This window comes from Piliocolobus tephrosceles, chromosome 5, assembly GCF_002776525.5.
Source record: "Piliocolobus tephrosceles isolate RC106 chromosome 5, ASM277652v3, whole genome shotgun sequence".
NCBI lineage: Eukaryota > Metazoa > Chordata > Mammalia > Primates > Cercopithecidae > Piliocolobus > Piliocolobus tephrosceles.
In genome coordinates, this window is record NC_045438.1 from 163,235,100 (window position 1) to 163,257,376 (window position 22,277).

Here is a 22,277-nt window from a genome sequence, read left to right on the forward strand (position 1 = left end):
TGCGCGTTCATTGGTCCGAGTTCTGGAACTTTGAATGAAGCCTGCGCCTTCATTGGTCCGAGTTCTGGATATGATACGCTCACCATGTTTCCAGAGCTGCTGGTGTTTCTCCGGTTAGCGAGGTGGAATGCAGCGGTGCCTGGGAATATCAGAGGCATCGGGCTGACAGGGCTACTTTGCTCTGCCACTCACCAGTTATTGTCATTCAGAACAAGCTACTTCTGCTCTCCAGACCTGTCTTCTCCTACCACAGAGATGTCAAGACCTATTTCCCGAGAATGTTAACAAGGACGACATTCAATTACATCGACAAAGTACCTAGCATAAGGGCCTAGAACATAGTAGGTACTCAATGGACATTAATATTATTCTTCTTTTGTGATCAAATTCTTTTAGGCTTGTGTGTAACAATCACTTTGAAGTCCTCTGATTGCTCAAAAGACTTTCTTTAAGACTTCAAAGTATTAACCTGATTTTGAAGAGCAAAATGTCTATGTCTAAAGGATTAATCTCATTTCTATCTTTTAACCTATCTTAAACACCTCTAGCACTTGCTTCTGTTTGAAATCCCAAAGACCTCTTTCTTTCAGTTAACTGTTACTCTTAACTTTCTTTTAGTTTTTTCTCTTTTTTCCCCCCAGGCATAAAGTCCATAGTCATGTCTGCAGCCACGTTTGTTTTCTATTGCATCTTGATATTCTCTTGTGTTTTCAGGGGGGAGCATGTTAGAATTCCTTAATATACAGATGTCATAGTATGTAAGGTTTTCTTGTGACTTAGTCTAGAAATCAGTCATTAAAAAAAGTATTCTTACTGGCTACTGATAAAAATTATTTTAAGAAAAACTATCGAATATATATATATATATATATATATATATATATATATATTTGGATACAGGGTGTCACTCTGTTGGCCCAGGCTGAAGTGCAGTTGGCATGATTATGGTTCACTGCAGCCTCGATCTCCCCAGTCTCAGGTGATCCTCCCACCTCAGCCTCCCGAGTAGCTGGGACTACAGGTGTGTGCCACCATGCCCGGTTAATTTTTGTGTTGTTTGTAGAGACAGGGTTTTGCCATGTTGCCCAGGCTGGTCTCAAACTCCTAGGCCCAAGCGATCTGCCCACCTTGGCCTCCCAAAGTGCTGGGATTACAGGTGTGCGCTACCACACCTGGCCTTTGAATACCTTTTCTTCTATATATAAAATCTTGGCAGAAATGTCTTCTTTTGTCATCATGAAATTTACTTTCATGAAACCTTCTGAGAGCCCCTTATCTACCATTAGTCTTTTTGGAATCCTTTTTGACCTGCTGAAAGGCAGCACCATTGTATTTTTCTTGGCGACCTGTGGAGCCACCACCATACCCAGTACATTTTGACCAAAGTCAAAGTTAAGTCTGCACCACCTCAAGTCTATGAGTAACACAGTAGAAAGGGGTCAGAAGACTTGGCTGTTGTGATTTGCAAAAATGGCAGGACGAATGCTCCATATCCTCCCTCAAAAATACATTCAGATGAGGATAATTTGGGTGTTGGCCACAGGCAGCTTGCAAACTCAAAGCTTTGTCAACTCTTACTCCAGTGTGTGACCTGAGTGGAAATGTCTACAAAAGAGCAGGAATCCTCTCTTTGAGAACAGGGCAACAATCAAGTGGGTGGTTTTCATTATTCAGATGGAGTCACAGGACATTAGATGCAGAATATTAAAATCTCCATCATCCAGGGAAAATTATTTTAAATACAGGTAGACATATAGAGGCATATCACCAGCTGGGTAGCAGAGTCATTATTTAAAGAACACTAGAGTTCCTTTGTGAGGAGGAACTGCGTGCAGAGATGATGCTCAGTATCAATACAGTGAGATTACAAAGTACGAACCTGAACACCTTTGTAAGCTTCTCACTAAGTGGAGGAGTGGGGCCAATTCCAAGAGCTTGGTGTTTGCTTGTCTGGTAATCTCTTGACAGATCCTAGAAGCAACAATTCTATGTTGAGGCTTAAAAAGAAGAGGTAGTGTGATCCAGCAATCCCATCCTTCCATGTATACTCAAGAGAAATGAAAACATGTCCACACAAAGACTTACATGCAGATATGTATTGAAACTTTATTAGCAATAGCCAAAAAGTAGAAACAACTCAGATGGCCATCAGATAATAAATGGATGAACAACATGTGGTGTAGCCATACAATAAACGTATTACTGGTGGTAAAACGGAACAAAGCACTGACACGCACTAGAACATGGATGGCCCTTGAGAACATTATGCTATGGGAAAGAAGCCAGACACAAAAAGTCACGTATTGTATGATTTCATTTTTATGAAATGGCCAAAATAGGCGAATGCATAGAGACAGAAAGTGGGTTAGTGGTTGCCAGGGGCCAGGGAGGATGGGACATTTGAAAGGTGTCTAATGAGTGATATTTCCTTGGGAGTAATGAAAATGCTCTAAAATTGATTGTGGTAATGGATGCACAACTGTAAATATACTAAAAACCATTGAGTTGGATACTTTAATTGGATAGATTTGATGGTGTATGAATTAAATCTCCATAAAGCTGTTAAGAGACATCAGGAAGAGACCGGAGTTTCTTCTGTGCAGAGCCCTCTGCCACAGGAAATGAAGGAAGTCCACCGAGTCCTCCTACAGGCGTTGCTCCTTGGGGTGGTTTAGCATACCATTACCACAGACCGTGGCTAGGACCTGTGAGACTCATTTGTAAATGCCACCTTCTTTGACAATACCTGGGATTGTTGAAAGGGAAGTAATCAATTACTAGAAGCCATTAATTGAATGCTGTGTGCCAGGCGTTGTACTAAGACATTATAAATACCATCTAATTTATGTAAAATTGATATTATCCCATTCTGTAGGTGAGGAAACTGAGACTACGGAGTTAGGTGAAACCCAAAGTTTCTGAGCCAATGATTGGCAGAGCAGGTGTTTAAACCAGGTTTGTCTTGGAACAAACCCCAGGCTCTTAAGTACTACATTAGCCTGCCTTCTCCCTTCTCCACCCTCAACCCGGCCCCAGTCAAAGAAGCAGCAGGAAATGGGACAAGTTATCACTTAGAAGAATATTGATTTGGTTTTAAAAGTATTGAACAGAATGACCAAATGATCTAGTAATTCCGTTTCTCAGTGTATGCCTCAGGTAACTGAAAGCAGGGACTCAAAATGATACTTGCCCACCAACGTTCAGAGCAGTATTATTCACAACAGCAACCCAGTGTCCTCAACAGATGGACGGATGAACAAAATGTGGTGTAGCCATACAATGGAATGTTACTCAGCCCTAAAAAGGAAGGAAATTCCGCCACATGCCACAACAAGGATGAACCTTGAGGACGTTGTCCTAAGTGAAGTAAGCCATCAAAGAAACAAATGCTGTATGATTCCACTTATAGGGGTCCCTAGAGTCCCCCTATAGACAGAAAGTAGAATTGGGGTTGCCAAGGGCTGGAGGGGAGGGGAACAGAGAGTTAGTGTTTAATGGCTACAGGGTTTCAGTGGCGGAAAATGAAAAGATTCCGGAGAAGGATGCTGTTGATGGTTGTACAACAGTGTGAATATACTTAACGCCACAGAACTGTCCACTTAAAATCGATAAAATAGTAAATGTTGTGTTTTGTATATTTAACACACACACACACACACACACACACCAGTATTGTGTTTGTTTGAAAGTCTAGAGCTAGAAAGCTTTTTTGAGTGTATTTAGCAGGAAAACTTAAAAGAAAGTTCTTGTCTTTGGAGGAAACAGGCCTGAGGCCTCCAGAGGAATGAAGGCCACCTAGGGAGCCAATTCCGTTCCCACGAAAATCACACCTGGAGTGATCTGCACTTGTCACAGTCCTAGGAGTGCTGTTACCAAGGGAGAGGAAGGAGAAGGAATAGGGATGAGGTCTCTTAAATAGACATTTGATGACGTTTTCCCCAATTTGTTAGTTTGCAATGACTAAGACTTTTTGCTTTTTAGCCTGTTATTATGGAAAAATGTGAACATATACAAAAGTATATAGAATTGTCAAATGAGTCCTGTGTATCCATCACCCATTTTTAAGAGTTAGATACTCTGGGCCGGGCGCGGTGGCTCAAGCCTGTAATTCCAGCACTTTGGGAGGCCGAGACGGGCGGATCACGAGGTCAGGAGATCGAGACCATCCTGGCTAACACGGTGAAACCCTGTCTCTACTAAAAAAATTACAAAAACTAGCCGGGCGAGGTGGCGGGCGCCTGTAGTCCCAGCTACTTGGGAGGCTGAGGCAGGAGAATGGTGTAAACCCAGGAGGCGGAGTTTGCAGTGAGCTGAGATCCGGCCACTGCACTCCAGCCTGGGCGACAGAGCGAGACTCCATCTCAAAAAAAAAAAAAAGAGTTAGATACTCTGTAATATCAATAGCTGGTATTTTTTTCATCCTTACAACTACCCATGCTCTCCCGTATTGTTTTGAGAAAATGTGTATTTGTTTCATATTAAACTATTTTGGTACATATCTGAAAAGATGATTCTTTTTAAAACATAGCTATGATACCATTATCATAACTAACAAAATAATACTAATTCCTTAATATCATCAAATACAAAGTGTTAAAATTTTAATGTCTCACAAATATCACCAATTTTCAAACTGGGTGATCTGTCTGTAATATGTCTTTAAAAGAAATCTATAGGCCCATGTGTATGGTTTTTTCTTCCTTGCTCTTCTTTTTCCTTATAATTTCTTTGTTGAAGAAGTCAGTTCTTTTATCTGGATTTTGCTGATTTTATCTTTATTTTCTTACTTATCTTATGTAAAACCTGAAAGCCCTATCTTAAGCAACTTGGTTCTTAGCCTTGGCCAGACATTACACTCACCTGGGAAGCTTGTAAAATCCTGACATGTGTGAAAAGCAACTTGTCACTTCCTCAATAAGTTAAACATAGAATTACCATATGACCCAGCAATTTCACTCCAAAAGAATTGAAACAGGTTCAAACATAGTCTTGTATTCGTATGTTCACAGCAGCACTATTTTCAGTAGCCAAAAGATGGAAATAACCCAAATGTCCTTCAGCTGAGGAAAGGGTCAACAAAATGTGTTATATCCATGCAATGGAATATTATTCATCCTTAGAAGTCACGAAGTACTCATGCATGTTTACAACCTGGATGAACCTTGAAAACACTGCGGTAAATGAAAGAAGCCTGACACAAAGGCCACGTAGTATATTATTTCTGTATGAAATGTCTACGGAAACCCATAGAAACAGAACGTAGATTCGTGGTTGCCAGAGGCTGGGAAAATAAGAAAACGGGGAGAGGCTGCTTAATGAGTATGGGGTTTCCTTTTGGGGTGATGAAAATTTCCAGAACTAAATAGTGTTGATGATTGTATAATTGTGAATGTACCTAATACCACTGAATCACACACTTTGACGTGGTTTAAATGGTTTTATGTTATGTGTATTTTACCACAATATTTTATAATTCTGATGTATAAGAACACCCCAGAACAAGTATCATAGTCTCTTAACTGTGACCCAAGCATCAGAATATTCTAAAGCCCTCCAAGGGATGCCAGTGTACAAGCAAGGTTTGGAATCATTGGCAGAGGCTGGACGGGCCAGGATCACGTCTTTCAAGCCTTCCTCGCAGGTGGTGGTGGCGTGCTATATTTAAACCCGTGCAAGTTTGCTTCTGTATTCTAAAGGACAGCCGTGTCCCTTGCATCCCTGTCAGACAGCAGACACTGTCAGGAATCTGCTGCCTACAGTCACAAAGAAACATTCTGTCCTTTTTTAGAAAATAAAATTTAGGAAAACCTAAGAAGAAAACGATCGATCATCTTGATTTTGTTTTTATATGAGAGGAAACGGCCCTCTGTTTCTAGCTACCATCTTAATGTGTAAAACAGTGCCGCCTATGGCCTCACCCGTGAGATGGCAGCACCCGGACAAGTGGCCCTCAGGCTGCCCAGCACACGCACACACACCCTGCCCAATACAACAAAAACAACAAAAAGAGGCAAGAGGCAAAGTAACCATTCCTGATTCCTTGGGGAGACTGGCGAATCTCCTCTAGTCATCTTTCTCCTGCAGTGTCTGGTGCTGCTGTCACACCCGTAGAATCTCGGCAGTGTGTGCTTCCCTATCCTGGGAAGGAAGTGTCATTTCCTTGCAAGACTCACTTCTCATGAGCACTGATAGGCCGCAGCGGCTGCTGGCTCTGCAGCCTTGGCAGAGCTGCAAATAGGTTAAATGGAGATGGGAGTTCTAGTTCTCCTTTGCTTCAGCCAGCTTCCTTTTCTGGCTAAATCTGAATAAACTCAAACTGGGCAAGTGGTTTGCGGCTCCCCATGGAGCTTCACAAAGATAAGTTCCACTTATGTGATCCAAGAGATGGTTGGCTTGTGATTTTCTTTGCTCAGCATTACTCGTTAATATCCTGAACTCACATTTCTGAAAACAACTGTAGCTGAGATGTGCTTCTGGAGCAGAACTACAAGTTAAACTTGGAAATCAAGGCCTCCCACTGTGCTGCTCCTCCTGTAGCACAGGCTGGGTACTCCTCTTTGAAAGCATGGTATTTTCATTTAAAATGTTAATTAGAAAGAAGACACTCTTTCAGAGGAGGTGTGTTGTAGTTTTTGTTTTTGTTTTTTTCAGTGCTAGATTTTGAAGTCAGAAGACCTGGAAAGGAATATCTCACGTCCATAATTCATTTCCCAGTTGTGCAAATGTACACAGGTTACTCAGTTTCTCTCATTCCTAAGGAAATGTGAATATTATGTATTGCATAGGACAGGGCAAAAACTGAGAAACTAAAGCTTGTAAGCTTAGCACATGCCCAGTAAATGTCACTTTCCTAAATATGTGTTGCTTATGTATTAAGCAAGTAATCCTCAAACTTAATCCCAAAGAGGCAGGGAGGTTAAGAGGTGAGATGCAAAAATGCCCTTTTCCTTTTCTGTGGGCATGTCCTGAAAGCCACAAGGAATTGAGCACAATCATGAAAACTTGCTTTGGGTTAAACCAAGTTAAAATTTAGGATCTGCTGGTATGTCTTGATCTATCAACTGGGGATCCACGACTGCTTAAAGATAAAGGCGTACGTCAGGGATAAAACAGAGAAGCCAAGGCGTACAATGATTGCCTCTCAATTATGAGTTGTATCCTGCTGCTGCTTTTCACAAAACATATTTTCCAGGTCTTTAAATATTCTTCTATAATGTCATTCTTAATCATTGCATAGTGAGGATATGGCGTAGGAAAAAGCTATGGACAGCTCTGTAGCAGCTAATTTGAAAATCTAATAAAAAAGTAAATTAACCTGAGGAATAAAAGCTTGAATAGACCAATTACCATGGAAGAGATTAAAATATCTACTGATTTGAACCTTTTCAGACCTTCTTTTGGCCTAGCCCTTGATGACTTTTTGTGAATGGCTTACAGACGTTTTCTTCGTTGCTTTTGGAGGGAGCTTTCTTTCAGGCACAATTTTCTTTTTTCTCTTTTAAGAGATGAGGTGCCAAGTTGGTCTCAAACTCCTGGCCTCAAGTGATCCTCCTGCCTTGACCTCCCAAACTGCTGGGATTACAGGCGTGAGCCATTGCACCCGGCCAGACGCCATTTTTGTTTAATGTATTCTCTGAGATACATGTGTGGCTGTTGAGTTTGTCCATTGTATTATTCAAATTCTCTGTCATTACCTTTGTAAATGTACTCTTTCTATCCAGCTTGGAAAGAGGAATGTCAAAGTTCCCCACCATCATTTTGCCTTTATCAGTTTCTCCTTTTATTTCTAATAATGTAGGTTTTATGTGCTTAGCTACAGTCTTATTTAGTGCATACAGGTTTATGACGGCTGCATCCTTTCTGTAAATGTGGCTCATTATTTAGTTTGAAGGTTTTAGACTCAATTCTGCCTTGTCAAATGTTAATATAGAATTTTCCCCCACAAACGTACCTGGTATATCTGAACGCATCCCTTGATTTTCAGTCTTTACCACTTTTGTTTAAGGGGTTTTTGTCTTGTTTTGTTACCTATCCTGGTTAGTCCATTCACATTTCATATTATGGCTGATGGAGTTGATTTTATTCTGTCTTATGCTGTTATGTATTTTAGTTGATTCTCTCTTTTCCCTTCCTTATTTTTAATGGTTTTATCAGGTAACTATTCGTTCCCATTTTATCTCTCTTTTCTTTTGTCAGTTTGGAAATTCCATTCTACTTTTCTGTGCCCTTAACGACTGTCTTCTGTAACCCAATGCTTATAATTAGAAGCATATATTTTTTACTGTTATGTGTAAGGGGATACCAGTTGTTCCCACCAAGCCCTGTTTCCCTAGACATACATTTCATAAGTAAGTGTATTGCTTCCTAGTTGTTTTCCCGAGTCTCTGAGTGCTCTTACTGCGTACCGCTTGTCTTCCTCTCCTCCACAGTTTTAGAAGCAGCCATTTCTTTCTGATTTTTTTCTCTCTGACTCCTGGATTCCCTTAGACGTAATTGGTATTTTTCTTTATCATCTCACTGGGGCCCAGGTCTGGTTGTTAGAGTGCCCCATGTGGCTGCAGTTCTATAGGTGATAAAGGTGAAGGGCTCCCTACTCCGGAGGACCGGTGGGGCAGCAACAGCGGCAGCTGCCAGTCTCCCTGTTCCCAGGTCCCCTGTCCAATCCCATCCTGAGGAGCAGGGAGCAACAGCCTTGCTCTCTAGCCCCTACTTGGCAGATAAAGCTCACTTGGGAGGCCAGTGTCAGCTGGATCCCCGGGGCCCCCATGTCTCCTCCAGCCCCACTAATCCCAGAATCCCAGCGTTGGCCTCCAGGCCCTGCGTGGTCCACCAGGAGGAAAGCTCTCCTGAATTCCCCCTGCAGCCCACTCCCAGGCCCAAGACCTCACTCACACCAGCGTCTCTCCCATCCCTGAGGCGTGTACGGAGGAAGCATAGTCTATTCAGGGCTCCACAGTTCAGAATTCCTCTCTCTAGTACCTCTTAATAAAAAGATTTCAGATTTAATTAGTTTTTGTAGTCAGAGCTGGAAACCTAATCCATATTTAGAACATAATCTGTAAGAAAAGCATATTCCAAGTGCTTAACCAACTTTGAATGAAGACTTCCGCAGCGCAGCATCCTTCCCGCCCTTCCACACCCCTGCTTCACCTCGGCACAAATCTCTCTGACTTGGCCTGTTGGGCTGCTCTGCGCTCTCGCTTCTCCCCCCCTTCAGTGTGGCTGGTGGAGTAAGGATAGTCCTAGAGCTATATTTTCACATTTTCTACAGTAAGATACATTAAAATGTTTTTAAATAATTGTTTTCAACAAAGCCATAAAGTAAGATATGGTAGGCTGAATAATGACCCCCAAAGGCATCCACATCCTAATCCCCGAGACCTGTGAATGTTACATTTTATGGCAAAAGGGACTTCACAGGTATGATCAAATAGGATCTTAAGATGGAGATCAGCCTGGGTTATCCACATTGGCCTACTGTCATCACAACTCCTCTTCTAAGAGGAAGGCAGAGGGAGGTTTGGCTGCTGAGGGAGAGAATGACAGAAGCAGAGATCGGAGTGGCTGCTTTGAGGATGAGGCAGGCACCACACGCTAAGCAATGCTGGAGGCCATGCAAGCTGGAAAAGGCAAGGAAACAGATTCTCCCCAGAGCCTCGGGAAGAAGCCAGCCCTGACAACACCTTGACTTTCACCCAGTGAAACTGATTTTTGACTTCTGGCCTCCATAACTGTAAGAGAATAAGTTTGTGTTGTTCTAAACCACCTGTTTGGGGGTAATTTTTGACTGCAGCATTAGGAAGCTAACACACAGGGCAATCCTTTGGAGAAACCCGGGTTGGCTCAGGGCAGCCCACGAGCCCAATGCCACTATTTCCCATATCCCCAGCTGAGTACGGGAGCAGGTAGACGCAGTCCTAGGATCACACCATCAAGTGCAGTGGCCCTTGATGGCCTGGAAGCATGGCTGGAGTGCAGGCAGGGTTGTGGCTGCTTGCAGCCTCTAAGCCCTCAGAGACAGTGCACACATGGAGAGAAGTCCTTTGAGGGGATTGAGCATTTTTTTGAGTAAGCGCATATGTAAGGAGCACATCAGAAGCTCTGCAGAGGCAAAGTCAAGCCTTTGAAGGGCATAGGCCCAAGCACTGGCTGCCCAAGAGAAGCCCCAGGCCCTTCTCTGCTGGTAGCGTCACCTAGTCGTGCAGGTGACTTGGGGCCTCAAACAAAAATGTTAAGTAAAAGCAAGATGATTCATACCCCATGTAGTCGTTCATATCCAGAGTCGTGTGAGAACATAGGAACTGTGGACAAAGAGGAAACCAAAAGAACAGTAAGAGGGTTCAAGAGACATTTCACAAAATGGTCATGAGGAGGGAAAAGAAGAGGGAGGCATCGTCTCCAAATGCACGTATTTGTGACTGTCACTTCCTCACAAGGGGCACTGAAATCTCCAGGTATGATTTCCTTCCCTGAAGAGGAAAAAGTAAAAGGTGGCTCCTTCTCATCTGCCATCTGTCATCCAGGCAGCCTTGTCACTTTGACTTTCCTCAAAGAGGTGTACTCCACCCTATGAAGCCCAATAGTTCCATTTACTCCTGAGTGAGGGCTGAGCTAGGGACGCGATTTGTATCTACAAGGCCACAGGGCATTCCTATTTTGCAACTCCATGTCACCTCGACCTACAGCTGGGAGCAGGGTGTGAGCCGTGATGGGTGCCCTGCTTCCAGGATATAAATGTCATCACTGCTATCCTCTTCACTATTGGCAGCGTCTATAAAATATTTCTCTGCAGACAGTAAGAAACCTAAATTTGGATGTTCACTTAATTTTTATTATTCCGAGCAGAACCAAGTTTGCTTTATAGAGAAATCAAAAACTGTAAGACGCCCTCTCCCACTGCCTGCCCAGACTCTTCCTCATCCAGGTGCCCATCTGACTACCACCAAAACAATTGTAAAGGATGGTGTAAATGTCAATTTCCAGGTTTCACACTGTCCTATAATTCGGCAGGATGTCTCCATTGGAGGAAGTAGGGTGAAGGGTACAGGGACCCTCTCTCTACTATTTTTTGCAACTTCCTGTGAATGTATATTTATTTCAGAATTAAAAGCAAGGGTTAAAAATGGTAAATTGTAATGTAACGATGTTGTTTTTATCACAGGTGTTTAAAAACCCACTAAAAATAAATAAAAATGAAAAAAGGATACAGATCACAGTGTCCATTAGTAAAATAACATAAGCTATAAATGCAAGCTATATGTGTAATTGTCTAGTTGCCACAATTTTTTTTTTTTTTTTTTTTTTTTTGAGACGGGGTCTCGCTCTGTCACCCAGGCTGGAGTGCGGTGGTGCAATCTCGGCTCACTGCAAGCTCCGCCTCCCGGGTTCACGCCATTCTCCTGCCTCAGCCTCCCGAGTAGCTGGGACTACAGGCACCCGCCACCACACCCAGCTAATTTTTTGTATTTTTTTTTAGTAGAGACGGGGTTTCACCGAGTTAACCAGGATGGTCTCGATCTCCTGACCTTGTGATCCGCCCGCCTCGGCCTCCCAAAGTGCTAGGATTACAGGCGTGAGCCACTGCGCCCGGCCAAGTTGCCACATTTTAAAAAGCAAAAAAGAACAGACAAAATTAATTCTAATAACATAATTTCTTTAACCCAGTATATTTAATATATTGCCATTTAAGCAATACAGAAAAAAATTAAGATATTTTGCTTTTTTTCTTACTAAGTCTTTGCAACCCAGTCTGTATTTTATACTTATAGAACATCTCTGTTTGGACCAGCCATATTTCAAGTGCTAAACAGCCACATGTCCAATAGAGTAGCACAAGTCTAGACAGTATTGGAGCTATAATTGCAAAATCTTTAATGACTTTTTAACCTGTATTTTTTAACATCTTTATTGAGAATTCACATACCTTAAAAATTCACCCATTTAAAGTATATTATTCAGCCAGGCACGGTGGCTTATGCTCTAATTGCAGCACATTGAGAGGCCGAGGTGGGTGGATCACTTGAGCCCAGGAGTTCGAGACCATCCTGGGTAACATGACAAAACCCTATCTCCACAAAAAATACAAAAAGAGGCCGGGTGCAGTGGCACATGCCTGTAATCCCAGTACTTTGGGAGGCTAACGTGGGCAGATCACTTAAGGTCAGAAGTTTGAGACCAGCCTGGCCAACATGGTGAAACCCCATCTCTACTAAAAATACAAAAATTAGCAGGGTGTGGTGGCAGGTGCCTGAAGACCCAGCTACTTGGGATGTTGAGACAGGAGAATTGCTTGAACCCGGGAGGCAGAGGTTGCAGTGAGCCAAGATCGTGCCTGAGTAACAGAGTGAGACTCTGTCTCAGAAAAATAAATCAATAAAGTGTATTATTCACTGGTTTTTAGTATATTCAGAGTTGTGCCAGCATCACTACAATCAATTTTAAAACATTTTCAGCACCCCAGAAAGAAACCCCGTACTCATTGGCAGTTGCTCCACATTCCCTCCCACTGGCCCACCCATCCCCAGCCACTGACCTGCCCTCTGTCTCTATGTATTGGCCTGTTCTGGGTATTTCATATACATTGAATCATACAGTATGTGGCCTTTCGTGTTTGGCTTTTATCAGTTAGCATAATATTTTCAAGGTTCATCCTTATAGCATGGATCTGAACCTCATTCCTTTTTGTGGCTAAGTAATATTCCATTGCATGAATATACCACATTTTATTTATTTGTTCATCAGTTAATATGTCTTTGGGCTGTTTTCACTTCTTGGCTGTTGCGAACTGTGTTGCTGTGATCAGATCTGCACGTTTCCGAGGCGCGTGTTTTCATTCCCTTGGGTGTGGCTGCTGTACAGAATCATTCTTGCACTATACTGCAGTTGCTTTTTCATACATTTCTCTTGGCCGTGATCTGCCTGCTGTCTGCATTCTTCAAATACCTGAGCATTTCTAGCAGCTACACTGCCGATCTCCCTGTGGTCTTGAAGGGTTTGTTTCCATTCCCCTGAGCATTATACTCGGGGGCTCTAGCCAGGTCACTAGCAAAGGGCCAAGGATGTGAAGGGCTTTCATCACTGTCTCCCCAGGGAGAGGAAGCCTTGCATTTGCACAGCTCCGGAAGAGCCATTGTTTTGCATCAGAAGACCTTAGGATACTTCTGTCAAAAAATAAAGGAAATAATCTTCATGTGTAAAGGGCTCAACTTTGTGCTAAACTCTGCAGCTTTCTACAGTAGGGTCCCAAAGGTCAGTGACAGGAACATATTACCGTAATTCAGAAATAAACCGTGTGAATGGTGAAAGGCGATGTCTTCGCAAACTGCCCAGAAGGAAGATCTTGTCCCACCAATGGGAAGTGTCCTTAGGGTTGGACCCAGCGTCAGTGTCCCTTTGTCTTGATGCTGAGAGAAGTGGATCAGCCACCTTGTTTGAACCAAAACACACATCAGAAATGGGTCCGAAGGAAAGCCACTTGCTGCAGGCTGAGTTTGTGGGATTCAGGGGTCAGAAAGAAAACCCAGAGCTTTTCCCACTGAGCTTATCATCGAAGCCTTTAAGGTTTGCTTTGCCTAAAAAGGTCTGAGTCCCTCAGATATCTCAGTTCCCTAATTCATATGAGTACATGAGAACATCTTGTCCCTGAACAGCATGAAGAATGCTCCTGGGAGGGGTGCCTTCCTCTGCCAGGCTCAGCTGCAGGCTTGTGGCAACTCCATATGTGGTGACCCCTCTGGGATTCTTGTTCCTCTTCTGCCAGGGCTTGCCCTGAAACATTACATAGGTGCCTCCTTCTCTTGGAATTCATTCCTTCGTTCAGCAGAGTGGCTGAGGCGCTGGGAACAGGCCAGGGTCACTGTGCTCGAGTAGCTGACAGGTACATGGGGGTGTTTGCTCACAGCCTGGGTCATGGGCTCCACCCTGGCTGCCTAGACCAAAGATTCCATGTCGAGGCAGCCAAAGCAAGTGATAGGCCAGGCCTAGTTGCTTAGAAGAGAGAGGAGAGCTGGGAGAGGGCCTGGCACCCAGCCAGGGAATGAGGATTCCATAGGAGGGAGCCGTCCTAGAAACCACTGGAGGTTTCTGGGCTATGGGTTGATGTGATGAGCATGTGTCTCTAGAGGGATGACTTCAGCAGCTGTGCAGGTGCAGCAAGGTGGGGCACAGGCCCCTTCTCCTTACCATGGTTGCACCAGCCACGTCAGCAAGGCCAGAAAGATGCCCACAGGTCTCGTATGAAAATGACCGGCTTCCCAGACTCTTAGGAATAGTTTCACTAGGAGATGAGGGAAGCTCTGCACTGCTAGGTGCTGGGGACATGAAATGGGCTCATCGCCTGACTTCAGGGAGCTCACAGTCTCATGTCGGAGACAAACACCAAAACCACACAAAGTATATTGACAGCCCAGTGTGGCTGGTGCTGGGTGCTTGTATGTTCCTCTGCTCACCTTCAACAGGGAGCTGCTACGTGATATCCACGGACTTGAAAACACATGGCCAGCAACACCCTCTCAATGGCCCAGGGCTTGGGAGCCTTCCAGGAATGATGTCATGGGCTAACAATATTGGGGTCATATGTATGCCAACATACCCAACTACCTGGGCTCCCTTCTGTCTGCCCCTAACCCAGAAATCAGGCTGAAGGGAGCACTGAAACGGTGAGAGGGAAGAACATCGCCTTGAGCCAGTTCTGGTTTTGATATTTGAACTGGTTCAAGTTGACTTTTAAAAAAGGTGTCCCTGGAGGGGTAAAATAGAGGCAGCCTGATAGCCCCCAGAAAGTTTTTCAAAGGTATATATCCCCCAGAGCAGGTGGTAAACACACCATCAAGAACTTGCTCATTCCCCAGCACACATCCCAGGAAGGATCCGCCTCAGCATTTGCATCACCTTGTAGCTAATCATAAGAGGGGCCAGGATTCTGGCCTGGCCGCTGCGGTATTGGTGGCATGAAGCAGAGTTCGGGGAAAGACATGCAGCTGAGCTTTGGTCTCTCCCCAGATGCGGGAGTGTGACCTCTGATAGGACACGACCTCTGGCAGTGTGCCTGGGCTCTGTTGTCGCCATCCCAGGGAATTGCCAGGGCTTCCTCTGACGTGATGTTTGGGCCCTGACTTCTGCCCAGTTCCCAGAAGGACCTGGTGACGGTTGCAGCGGTGCTGACATGTAAGGTGGTGTGCTGACTGTTCGGGTGCTTTTGTCTCGGGGAGCCTCTGTTGTGCAATGCTGCAGTGCCAGCTCCAGGGGACTCCTGGCTACTGGCTGGCACTGTTGATATCCACTGTCCCCACATGGCCTTCTCTGCACTGACCATCAGGGGTCGGAGAGGGTGGGTGTGTAAGTGTGATGGGAGACAGCTACCTATCTCCTGTTTTGTAACTGTCTCTCCACCCTGAGCCGTGGTCTAGAGCAGCAGATAGAAATCACCCACAAAACCCAGCCCCCCTATAAAGTACAGGTGTGTGTATAGAAGACAGGAAGATACTCCCTGCCTTCGGCTAGCAGCGTAGCAGGCGATAGCATCCTATAGGAACACCATAGGGTGCAAAGACACTTCTGTCCCCTGGTTTTGTAGTCCATGGCCCTGCCTTCTGGAAGAACGGTACCCAAAGTGCACCTGGTAGGAAAATCACTACCCTGGTTTTTTGTTTTTTGGAAAAGTATGCACTCCATTGCAGGGCAGGGGTGGAGGGGGAGGAAAGCCAGGTAACAGTCAAAAAAAAAGTGCTCAGCCTGCCTCCCCTTAGATGAATACTGCTTCTCATTCAGGGACACTAGTCAGAAGCAAGGAAGCAGTGACATGCGTGCCCCCACCCCCCAGTTACCTCCCTAAGGAGAAATCCCACAGGTAGGGCCGGGCCACCCAGGTCCTACAAAGCAGACCCCGTGACTCCAGTGCACAGACCTCAATAGGAACCTCTGCCTTAACCCGTGTGCCCATTCAAAAAGGACTCATTCCTGCAGAAGGAACAGAAGGCTTGTGAGATGGGAACCTCTGCTAGCTGCCCACAACTTTGGACTCTTTGAGATCCATTAAAATAGTTTCATTCCTGGCCGGGCGCGGTGGCTCACACCTATAATCCTAGCACTTTGGGAGGTCAAGGTGGGTGGATCAGGAGGTCAGGAGATCAAGACCAACCTGGCCAATATGGTGAAACCCTGTCTGTTCTAAAAATACAAAAAAAAATTAGCCAGACATGGTGGCACACCCCTGTAGTTCCAGCTACTCGGGAGGCTGAGGCAGAAGAATCGCTTGAAGCCGGGAGGCAGAGGTTGCAGTGAGCCGAGATCACGCCACTACACTCCAGCTTGGGTGACAGAGCGAGATATCATCTCAAAAAATAAAATAAAATAAAATAAAACAAAATAAAATAGTTTCATTCCCTTTCCTGTGATGATATAAAATGCCACGGAAAGAGACTGTCACATGGTGGGCCTGTGTTGTTGTTTTTTTTCGAGAGTCTCATTCTGCCACCGAGGCTATAGTGCGATAGCACAATCTTAGCTCACTGCAACCTCCACCTCCTGGGTTCAAGCATTTCTCCTGCCTCAGCTTCCCGGTAGCTGGGATTACAGGCGTATGACACCACGCCCAGCCAACTTTTTTTGTATTTTTAGTAGAGATGGGGTCTTGTCACGTTGATCAGGCTGGTCTCGAACTCCTGGTCACAAGTGATCCACCCGCCTCAGTGGTGGGATCACAGGTGTGAGACACCACACCCGGCCTTTTTTAACTGAACATGAGACATTCAGAAAGACCACAAGCCAGTGCAGCATGCTGATAAAAGTGGGTAAGAGTGAGGGCAGCTGTCCACTGTGTGTTGATGATTGAGGCAGACACTTGAGAGTGGACAAGGCTCTATCTGTAGTCACCCTGGGACAGTGGGTCTGGACCGGACGTGTGGTCATGCTGACGAAGAGTGCACGCTCTTGTACCTTGTTTCTCTCTTGTCCCAGCAAGCAAAGATGAAACATATTAATTATTAACCGTGACACGGGATAGTGGGCAGGGATATGAATTTGCTCATCGCTCTGCCAGCAACAACACAGAGGAAATAAGAGGCCGACTTCCCACCACCTCCCCCCACATTAAGAATATCCCGGCCAGGGCCGGGTGCGGTGGCTCAAGCCTGTAATCCCAGCACTTTGGGAGGCCGAGACGGGCGGATCACGAGGTCAGGAGATCGAGACCATCCTGGCTAACACGGTGAAACCCCGTCTCTACTAAAATATACAAAAAACTAGCCGGGCAAGGTGGCGGGCGCCTGTAGTCCCAGCTACTCAGGAGGCTGAGGCAGGAGAATGGCAGGAACCCGGGAGGCGGAGCTTGCAGTGAGCTGAGATCCGGCCACTGCACTCCAGCCTGGGCCACAGAGCGAGACTCCGTCTCAAAAAAAAAAAGAAAAAGAATATCCCGTATCTGGCATTCAAGGCTTACAGGAAGGATGGAGATGGAGTGTGTACCGGGAGAGGGGAAGCAAAAAGATGCACCCCTCCTTCTTTGAAATGGCCTTTCTCAGCTACCACGCGTCATTGGAGATTGGGGTTTCAGTAAATCCAGTTTGGATGATCCCTTCAGGCACCCTTCTGTTGCATAAAATGGTGGCAGAATTAAACGTAGCCGTGTTATGCTATTGTATGTAAACATTTTGAAGAACAAGCCTACTGGATTCTAAAAAGAAGAAAAGGTTATGTGGACCGAGGGCTGTTTTTAGAGGAACACCATGTGGTCGATATTCCTAAGTGTGGGTTTCACACTACTTCTTGTTGCCATACAGAAAAGACTGAAAAAATGTAGACATAAATTCACGCGTCCCTATTTCAGTGTGCTTTTTAAAAAAAATTGGGAAATATAAAAAGCATGATAAAAAATGGTCTATTTGACAAATAAGCTTTTATCACTGGTGACTTGACTGTGATAAGGCTGTGGCAATGCCTCTCCATGCTGGGATCTCACCAGGGACAATTGCTGCAGGAATTGCAGGCAGCGTGAAAGGATGTCCAGCCTTGTCATAAGCCAGAGGAGGGGCGCAGATGTCATGCTTACCTTCCTCAGTGCAGGTGAACAGGAGCAGGCAGCTTAGCATGTGCCATCTGAGACCATATGTTGAAATTCTGTCAAAAATGTGTTGGCCGGGCATGGTGGCTCATGCCTATGATTCTAGCACTTTAGGAGGCCAAGTCAGGCGGATCACCTGAAGTGGGAGTTTGAGACCAGCCTGGCCAACATGGTGAAAGCCCATCTCTACTAAAAATACAAAAATTAGCCAGGTGTGGTGGCACATGCCTGCAGTCCCAGCTATTCAAGAAGCTGAGGCATGAGAATCACTTGAACACAGGAGGAGGAGGTTGCAGCGAGCTGAGATCACACCACAGAACTCCAGCCTGGATGACAGAGTGAGACTCTGTCTCAGAATATATATATGTATAGATATTGTTTTGGTGACTCAAGGGGGGGTTTTTTGGCCTTCCAAAGCCCCCATGAAAGTGTAGCTATCTTAGGAAAGTGCAGTAGCTTAAAAATATGTTTCTGAAACTGGGTGTATCAGAAGCCACTCAAAGGTAACAGAGTAAAAACAGTGCGTCCTCTTGGAGGGTCAGGGTTACTTGTCAACTTGGAGGGAAAAAAAAACTGAAGAGACTGGGTCTTGCTATGTTGCTAAGACTAGAGTGCAGTATTTATTCACAGGTGAGATCATAGAGCACTACAGCCTCGAACTCCTGGGCTCAAGCAATCTTCCCACCTTAGCCTCCTGAGTAGCTGAGACTACAGGTGTGCACCAAGGTGGGTTTGCCTACACATCTGGCAGGGAAAACATTTTCATACGAAAATAAGCACAGATATGCTATACAGCAGAGTACACCATTTACATGAAGATCAATATGAGACTTCCAAGAAATATTCTGGCTACCACAGCCCCTTTAAGCTAAGTCCCAAATCCCCAGGAGAACAATTTTGGTTTTTTGTGGGGGTTTTTTTTGTTTTTTGTTTTGTTTGTTTTTTTTGTTTTGAGACGGAGTCTCGCTCTATCACCAGGCTGGAGTGCAGTGACACAATCTCGGCTCACTGCAACCTCTGCCTCCCGGGTTCAAGTAATTCTCCTGCCTCAGCTTCCCGAGTGGCTGGGACTATAGGCGCACACCACCACACCCAGCTAATTTTTGTATTTTTAGTAGAGACGGGGTTTCACCATGTTTGCCAGGGTGGTCTCGATCTCTTGACCTCGTGATCCACCCGGCTTGGCCTCCCAAAGTGGTGGGATTACAGGCGTGAGCCACCACACTGCCAGGAGTATGATTTTATGTGCTAACTACCTCTGCATAACAGGGTCTGGTTTGTAACTCTCTCTTGTGTGAATTTCTCTCTCCTTGGGCCAGTGCCATTCTGTTTTACTAATATCTCAAAAATGCTTTAAGATTTTCCTTTTCAAAGGTTTTCTTATTCATGACTTTTTATTCACATAAACCTTAAAGTCATTTTGTCATGTATTTTTTAAAATCTTGTCAGATTTTGTATTATCATTGTATTAAATGTGAATTCATTTGCAAAAATTGGCATTTTTATATGACTCAGTCTTTTCACAAATATGGTATCTCTCAGTAAAATTTTATATTACTTAGCTTTTTAGTTTCTTTCTAAAGATCACACATGTCTTACGAAGTTTACATCTAGGAGTGTTTTTGTCACTCTGCCTGTTGTTACTGCCCTTTCCCATTATGTTTTCAGTGTGATTCATTGGGGTACCAGCTTCTGACATGTGAAATGGAAGAGCATGCCTAGCAGAGCAAGTACACACCCTCCAAAAATAGAAATTAAAAGAAAACATGACAGAGTTTGCCTGTAAAAGCCTACAAATTGATGATAATAATGGTACTTTCCTCATAAAGTCATTGTGAGGCTAAAAGAAATACTTTCATTTAGTTATTAATTGATTAAGCACTTAGAGCAGTGCCTGGTACATAGTAAATGCTCATTAATCGTCACTATTGTTTTCATCATCATCATCATTATTTTGTACCAGTCATAGCATTATCATCATTAATTGAAAAAGTATCATCATCATGACACCAGAGGCAAGATTTGGCACTGTGCCCTGCGGCCCCCAATCTCTGAGGGGGAAGAGAGCAGAGCAGTTTACCCCTTGGCTTCACCAGCAAAGCTAGACAGCCATGTCTCTCCTGTAAGTGTACAGGGCACAGCCACCTCCTTCTCGTACCAGACTGCTCTGACCCACTGGCAGTGTCATGGGCCCTGTCTGGGCAGGAAGCCCATAAGAGAAGAGATGAGGAAAGAACAACTCAGCAGTCAGTCCTTGAGTCCAGCCCGGAAAGCTCACATTCACACCCAGGTGGTGAGCTCAGCTGTCATTGCCACCATATTCTATAGTTGGGGATTAATTATTACAGAATCATGTGCTCTTATAGCTGAAGGGTGAGGGGCCCTGAGATCTTGAGATCCTAAGATCAGGGTCTGGGACCCCATGATATGCATTTTGTTTTTTTTGTTTGTTTTGTTGTTGTTGTTTTGTTTTGTTTTGTTTTTGAGAGTCTCGCTCTGTTACCCAGGCTGGAGTACAGTGGCGCAATCTTGGCTCACTGCAACCTCCACCTCCCGGGTTCAAGCGATTCTCCTGCCTCAGCCTCCTGAGTAGCAAGGATTACAGGCGCCCACCACCACACCCGGCTAATTTTTGTATTTTTAGTAGAGACAGGGTTTCACCATGTTGGCCAGGCTGGTGTCAAACTCCTGACCTTGTGATCCGCCCGCTAGGCCTCCCAAAGTGCTGGGATTACAGGTGTGAGCCACTGTGCCCCGCCCATGATATGCATCTTGACAGAGACAGGCCTTGCACAAATCTGTGCATGTAAGTAATGTTTAGCAGGCCCTTGCCAGGTGCCTAGCACTGTGCTTATTTGATTTTCCCAGTAGTGTTAGGACATTTCATATATGTGGGCCCTGGGAAGGAACCGGGGAAAATGGTAGATTTTCTTCACATCTAGTGTTTCGTTTGATTCCCATAACAACTCTGCGAAACAGGCAGGAAGTGGCAGAGACAGGAGTAGGATCCCAGCCCAGGGCTGCGTCCATTCGCCACCTTCCCCACCCACTCCCCTGGCGAGTGAGGCCAGTTCCTGGGACCCAGGTTCTATAGAGATGTGTTGCGGGGATGGCTGTGCATTGCTTCAGAAGAAAGACTAAGCAGTGAAGACCTGAAACATTGTACCCAATTGTGTTTTCTTATATCTTGCTCCTTCCTCTCCTGCAGGTTATTTGTCTAATGAGTCTCAGAGCTCTTAAGTGTTTCTGGGCCATCTAGTCATCCCGGCTACTGGCAGTTGAGTAATCTGTGTACTTTTCCAATGAACTCTAATGCCAGCTCCCTAAACTTAATAGAATAAAAGTGTGATCAGCTTTAATGACCAGTTTATGCACAGTAATAGTTTGATGCGGCTGTATAAGTCAATTTGGGATTCTGGAGGGACTGGAACTTGAAGCTGTTAATTGCACTACCTTACTTGTGTTGACCAGACCCTCTCACCTGCAGCTTGGAGCATCCTTCTCTGCCATTAGCACCGCAGCATCAATCCTGGCTAGCCTCCTGTTGTGTGCTGACACATTTTACAGCCCAAATAAATGCAGCAGAACTGCTACACAAACATTTATTGCCTCAACTCCTTAGCCCTCATTGAGATAACTTTTTAATATTTCCTCCCTGTGTGAACTGAGTATTTCCCCTACTTCTTCTGTAATGGCTCTGGGTAAATCCCATATAGCCCTGGATTCTAGCCTTAAACCCTCTGCTGGGCCAAATTTAAATCATTTCATTTAACTTAACGGTCAGTGAACATTCTTGTTGCACTAAATGGTCCTACCACTGTTTTTATTCACTTGTCTTCATCAGTTCTGTATTTCCACTTGTGGCTCACCGGCAGAGCACTCTGTAATCACTCAGCTATCTGGATTTTAGAGTCAGTGGGCACCGACCGTTAGAACCATGGAGTATGGGACTGATATTTTTACTTGTCAGGTACTTTCTGAGCACTTTGTATGGGTCTGGCACTGACCTAAACTGCGCTTTGAAGGCGCCTAAGTCAAGTAACATGATCTCTTCTCCCCACTCCCCTCAGTCACCGATGCTCATGCTGGGGAACTGAGGCAGACCCACTTACCATTACAGTATAGGGACCATGTGGGTGGCCCAATATATGCAGTATATATGTCAGACGGACATGCATCTCTATATCCTCTTAATACCATTCACATTGTAAGACCTGAT

The 22,277-nt window shown here is 44.8% G+C and overlaps 1 protein-coding gene across 2 annotated transcripts in view; it reads left to right on the forward strand.

Moving 5' to 3' along the window:
* LYRM4 (LYR motif containing 4) overlaps positions 1-22,277 on the forward strand; it is a 153,978-nt gene that overhangs the window by 124,523 nt on the left and 7,178 nt on the right. The window contains exons 3-4 of one of the 2 annotated variants that reach the window (XM_023221135.3): positions 642-672; positions 2,527-3,219. The exons of the other annotated variant lie outside the window; for it this stretch is intronic. Coding sequence (XP_023076903.1) covers positions 642-647 — 6 coding nt within the window. The 3' untranslated portion in view covers positions 648-672; positions 2,527-3,219. Of the gene's footprint in view, positions 1-641; positions 673-2,526; positions 3,220-22,277 lie in introns of those variants that run through there. 2 annotated transcript variants of the gene reach the window in all.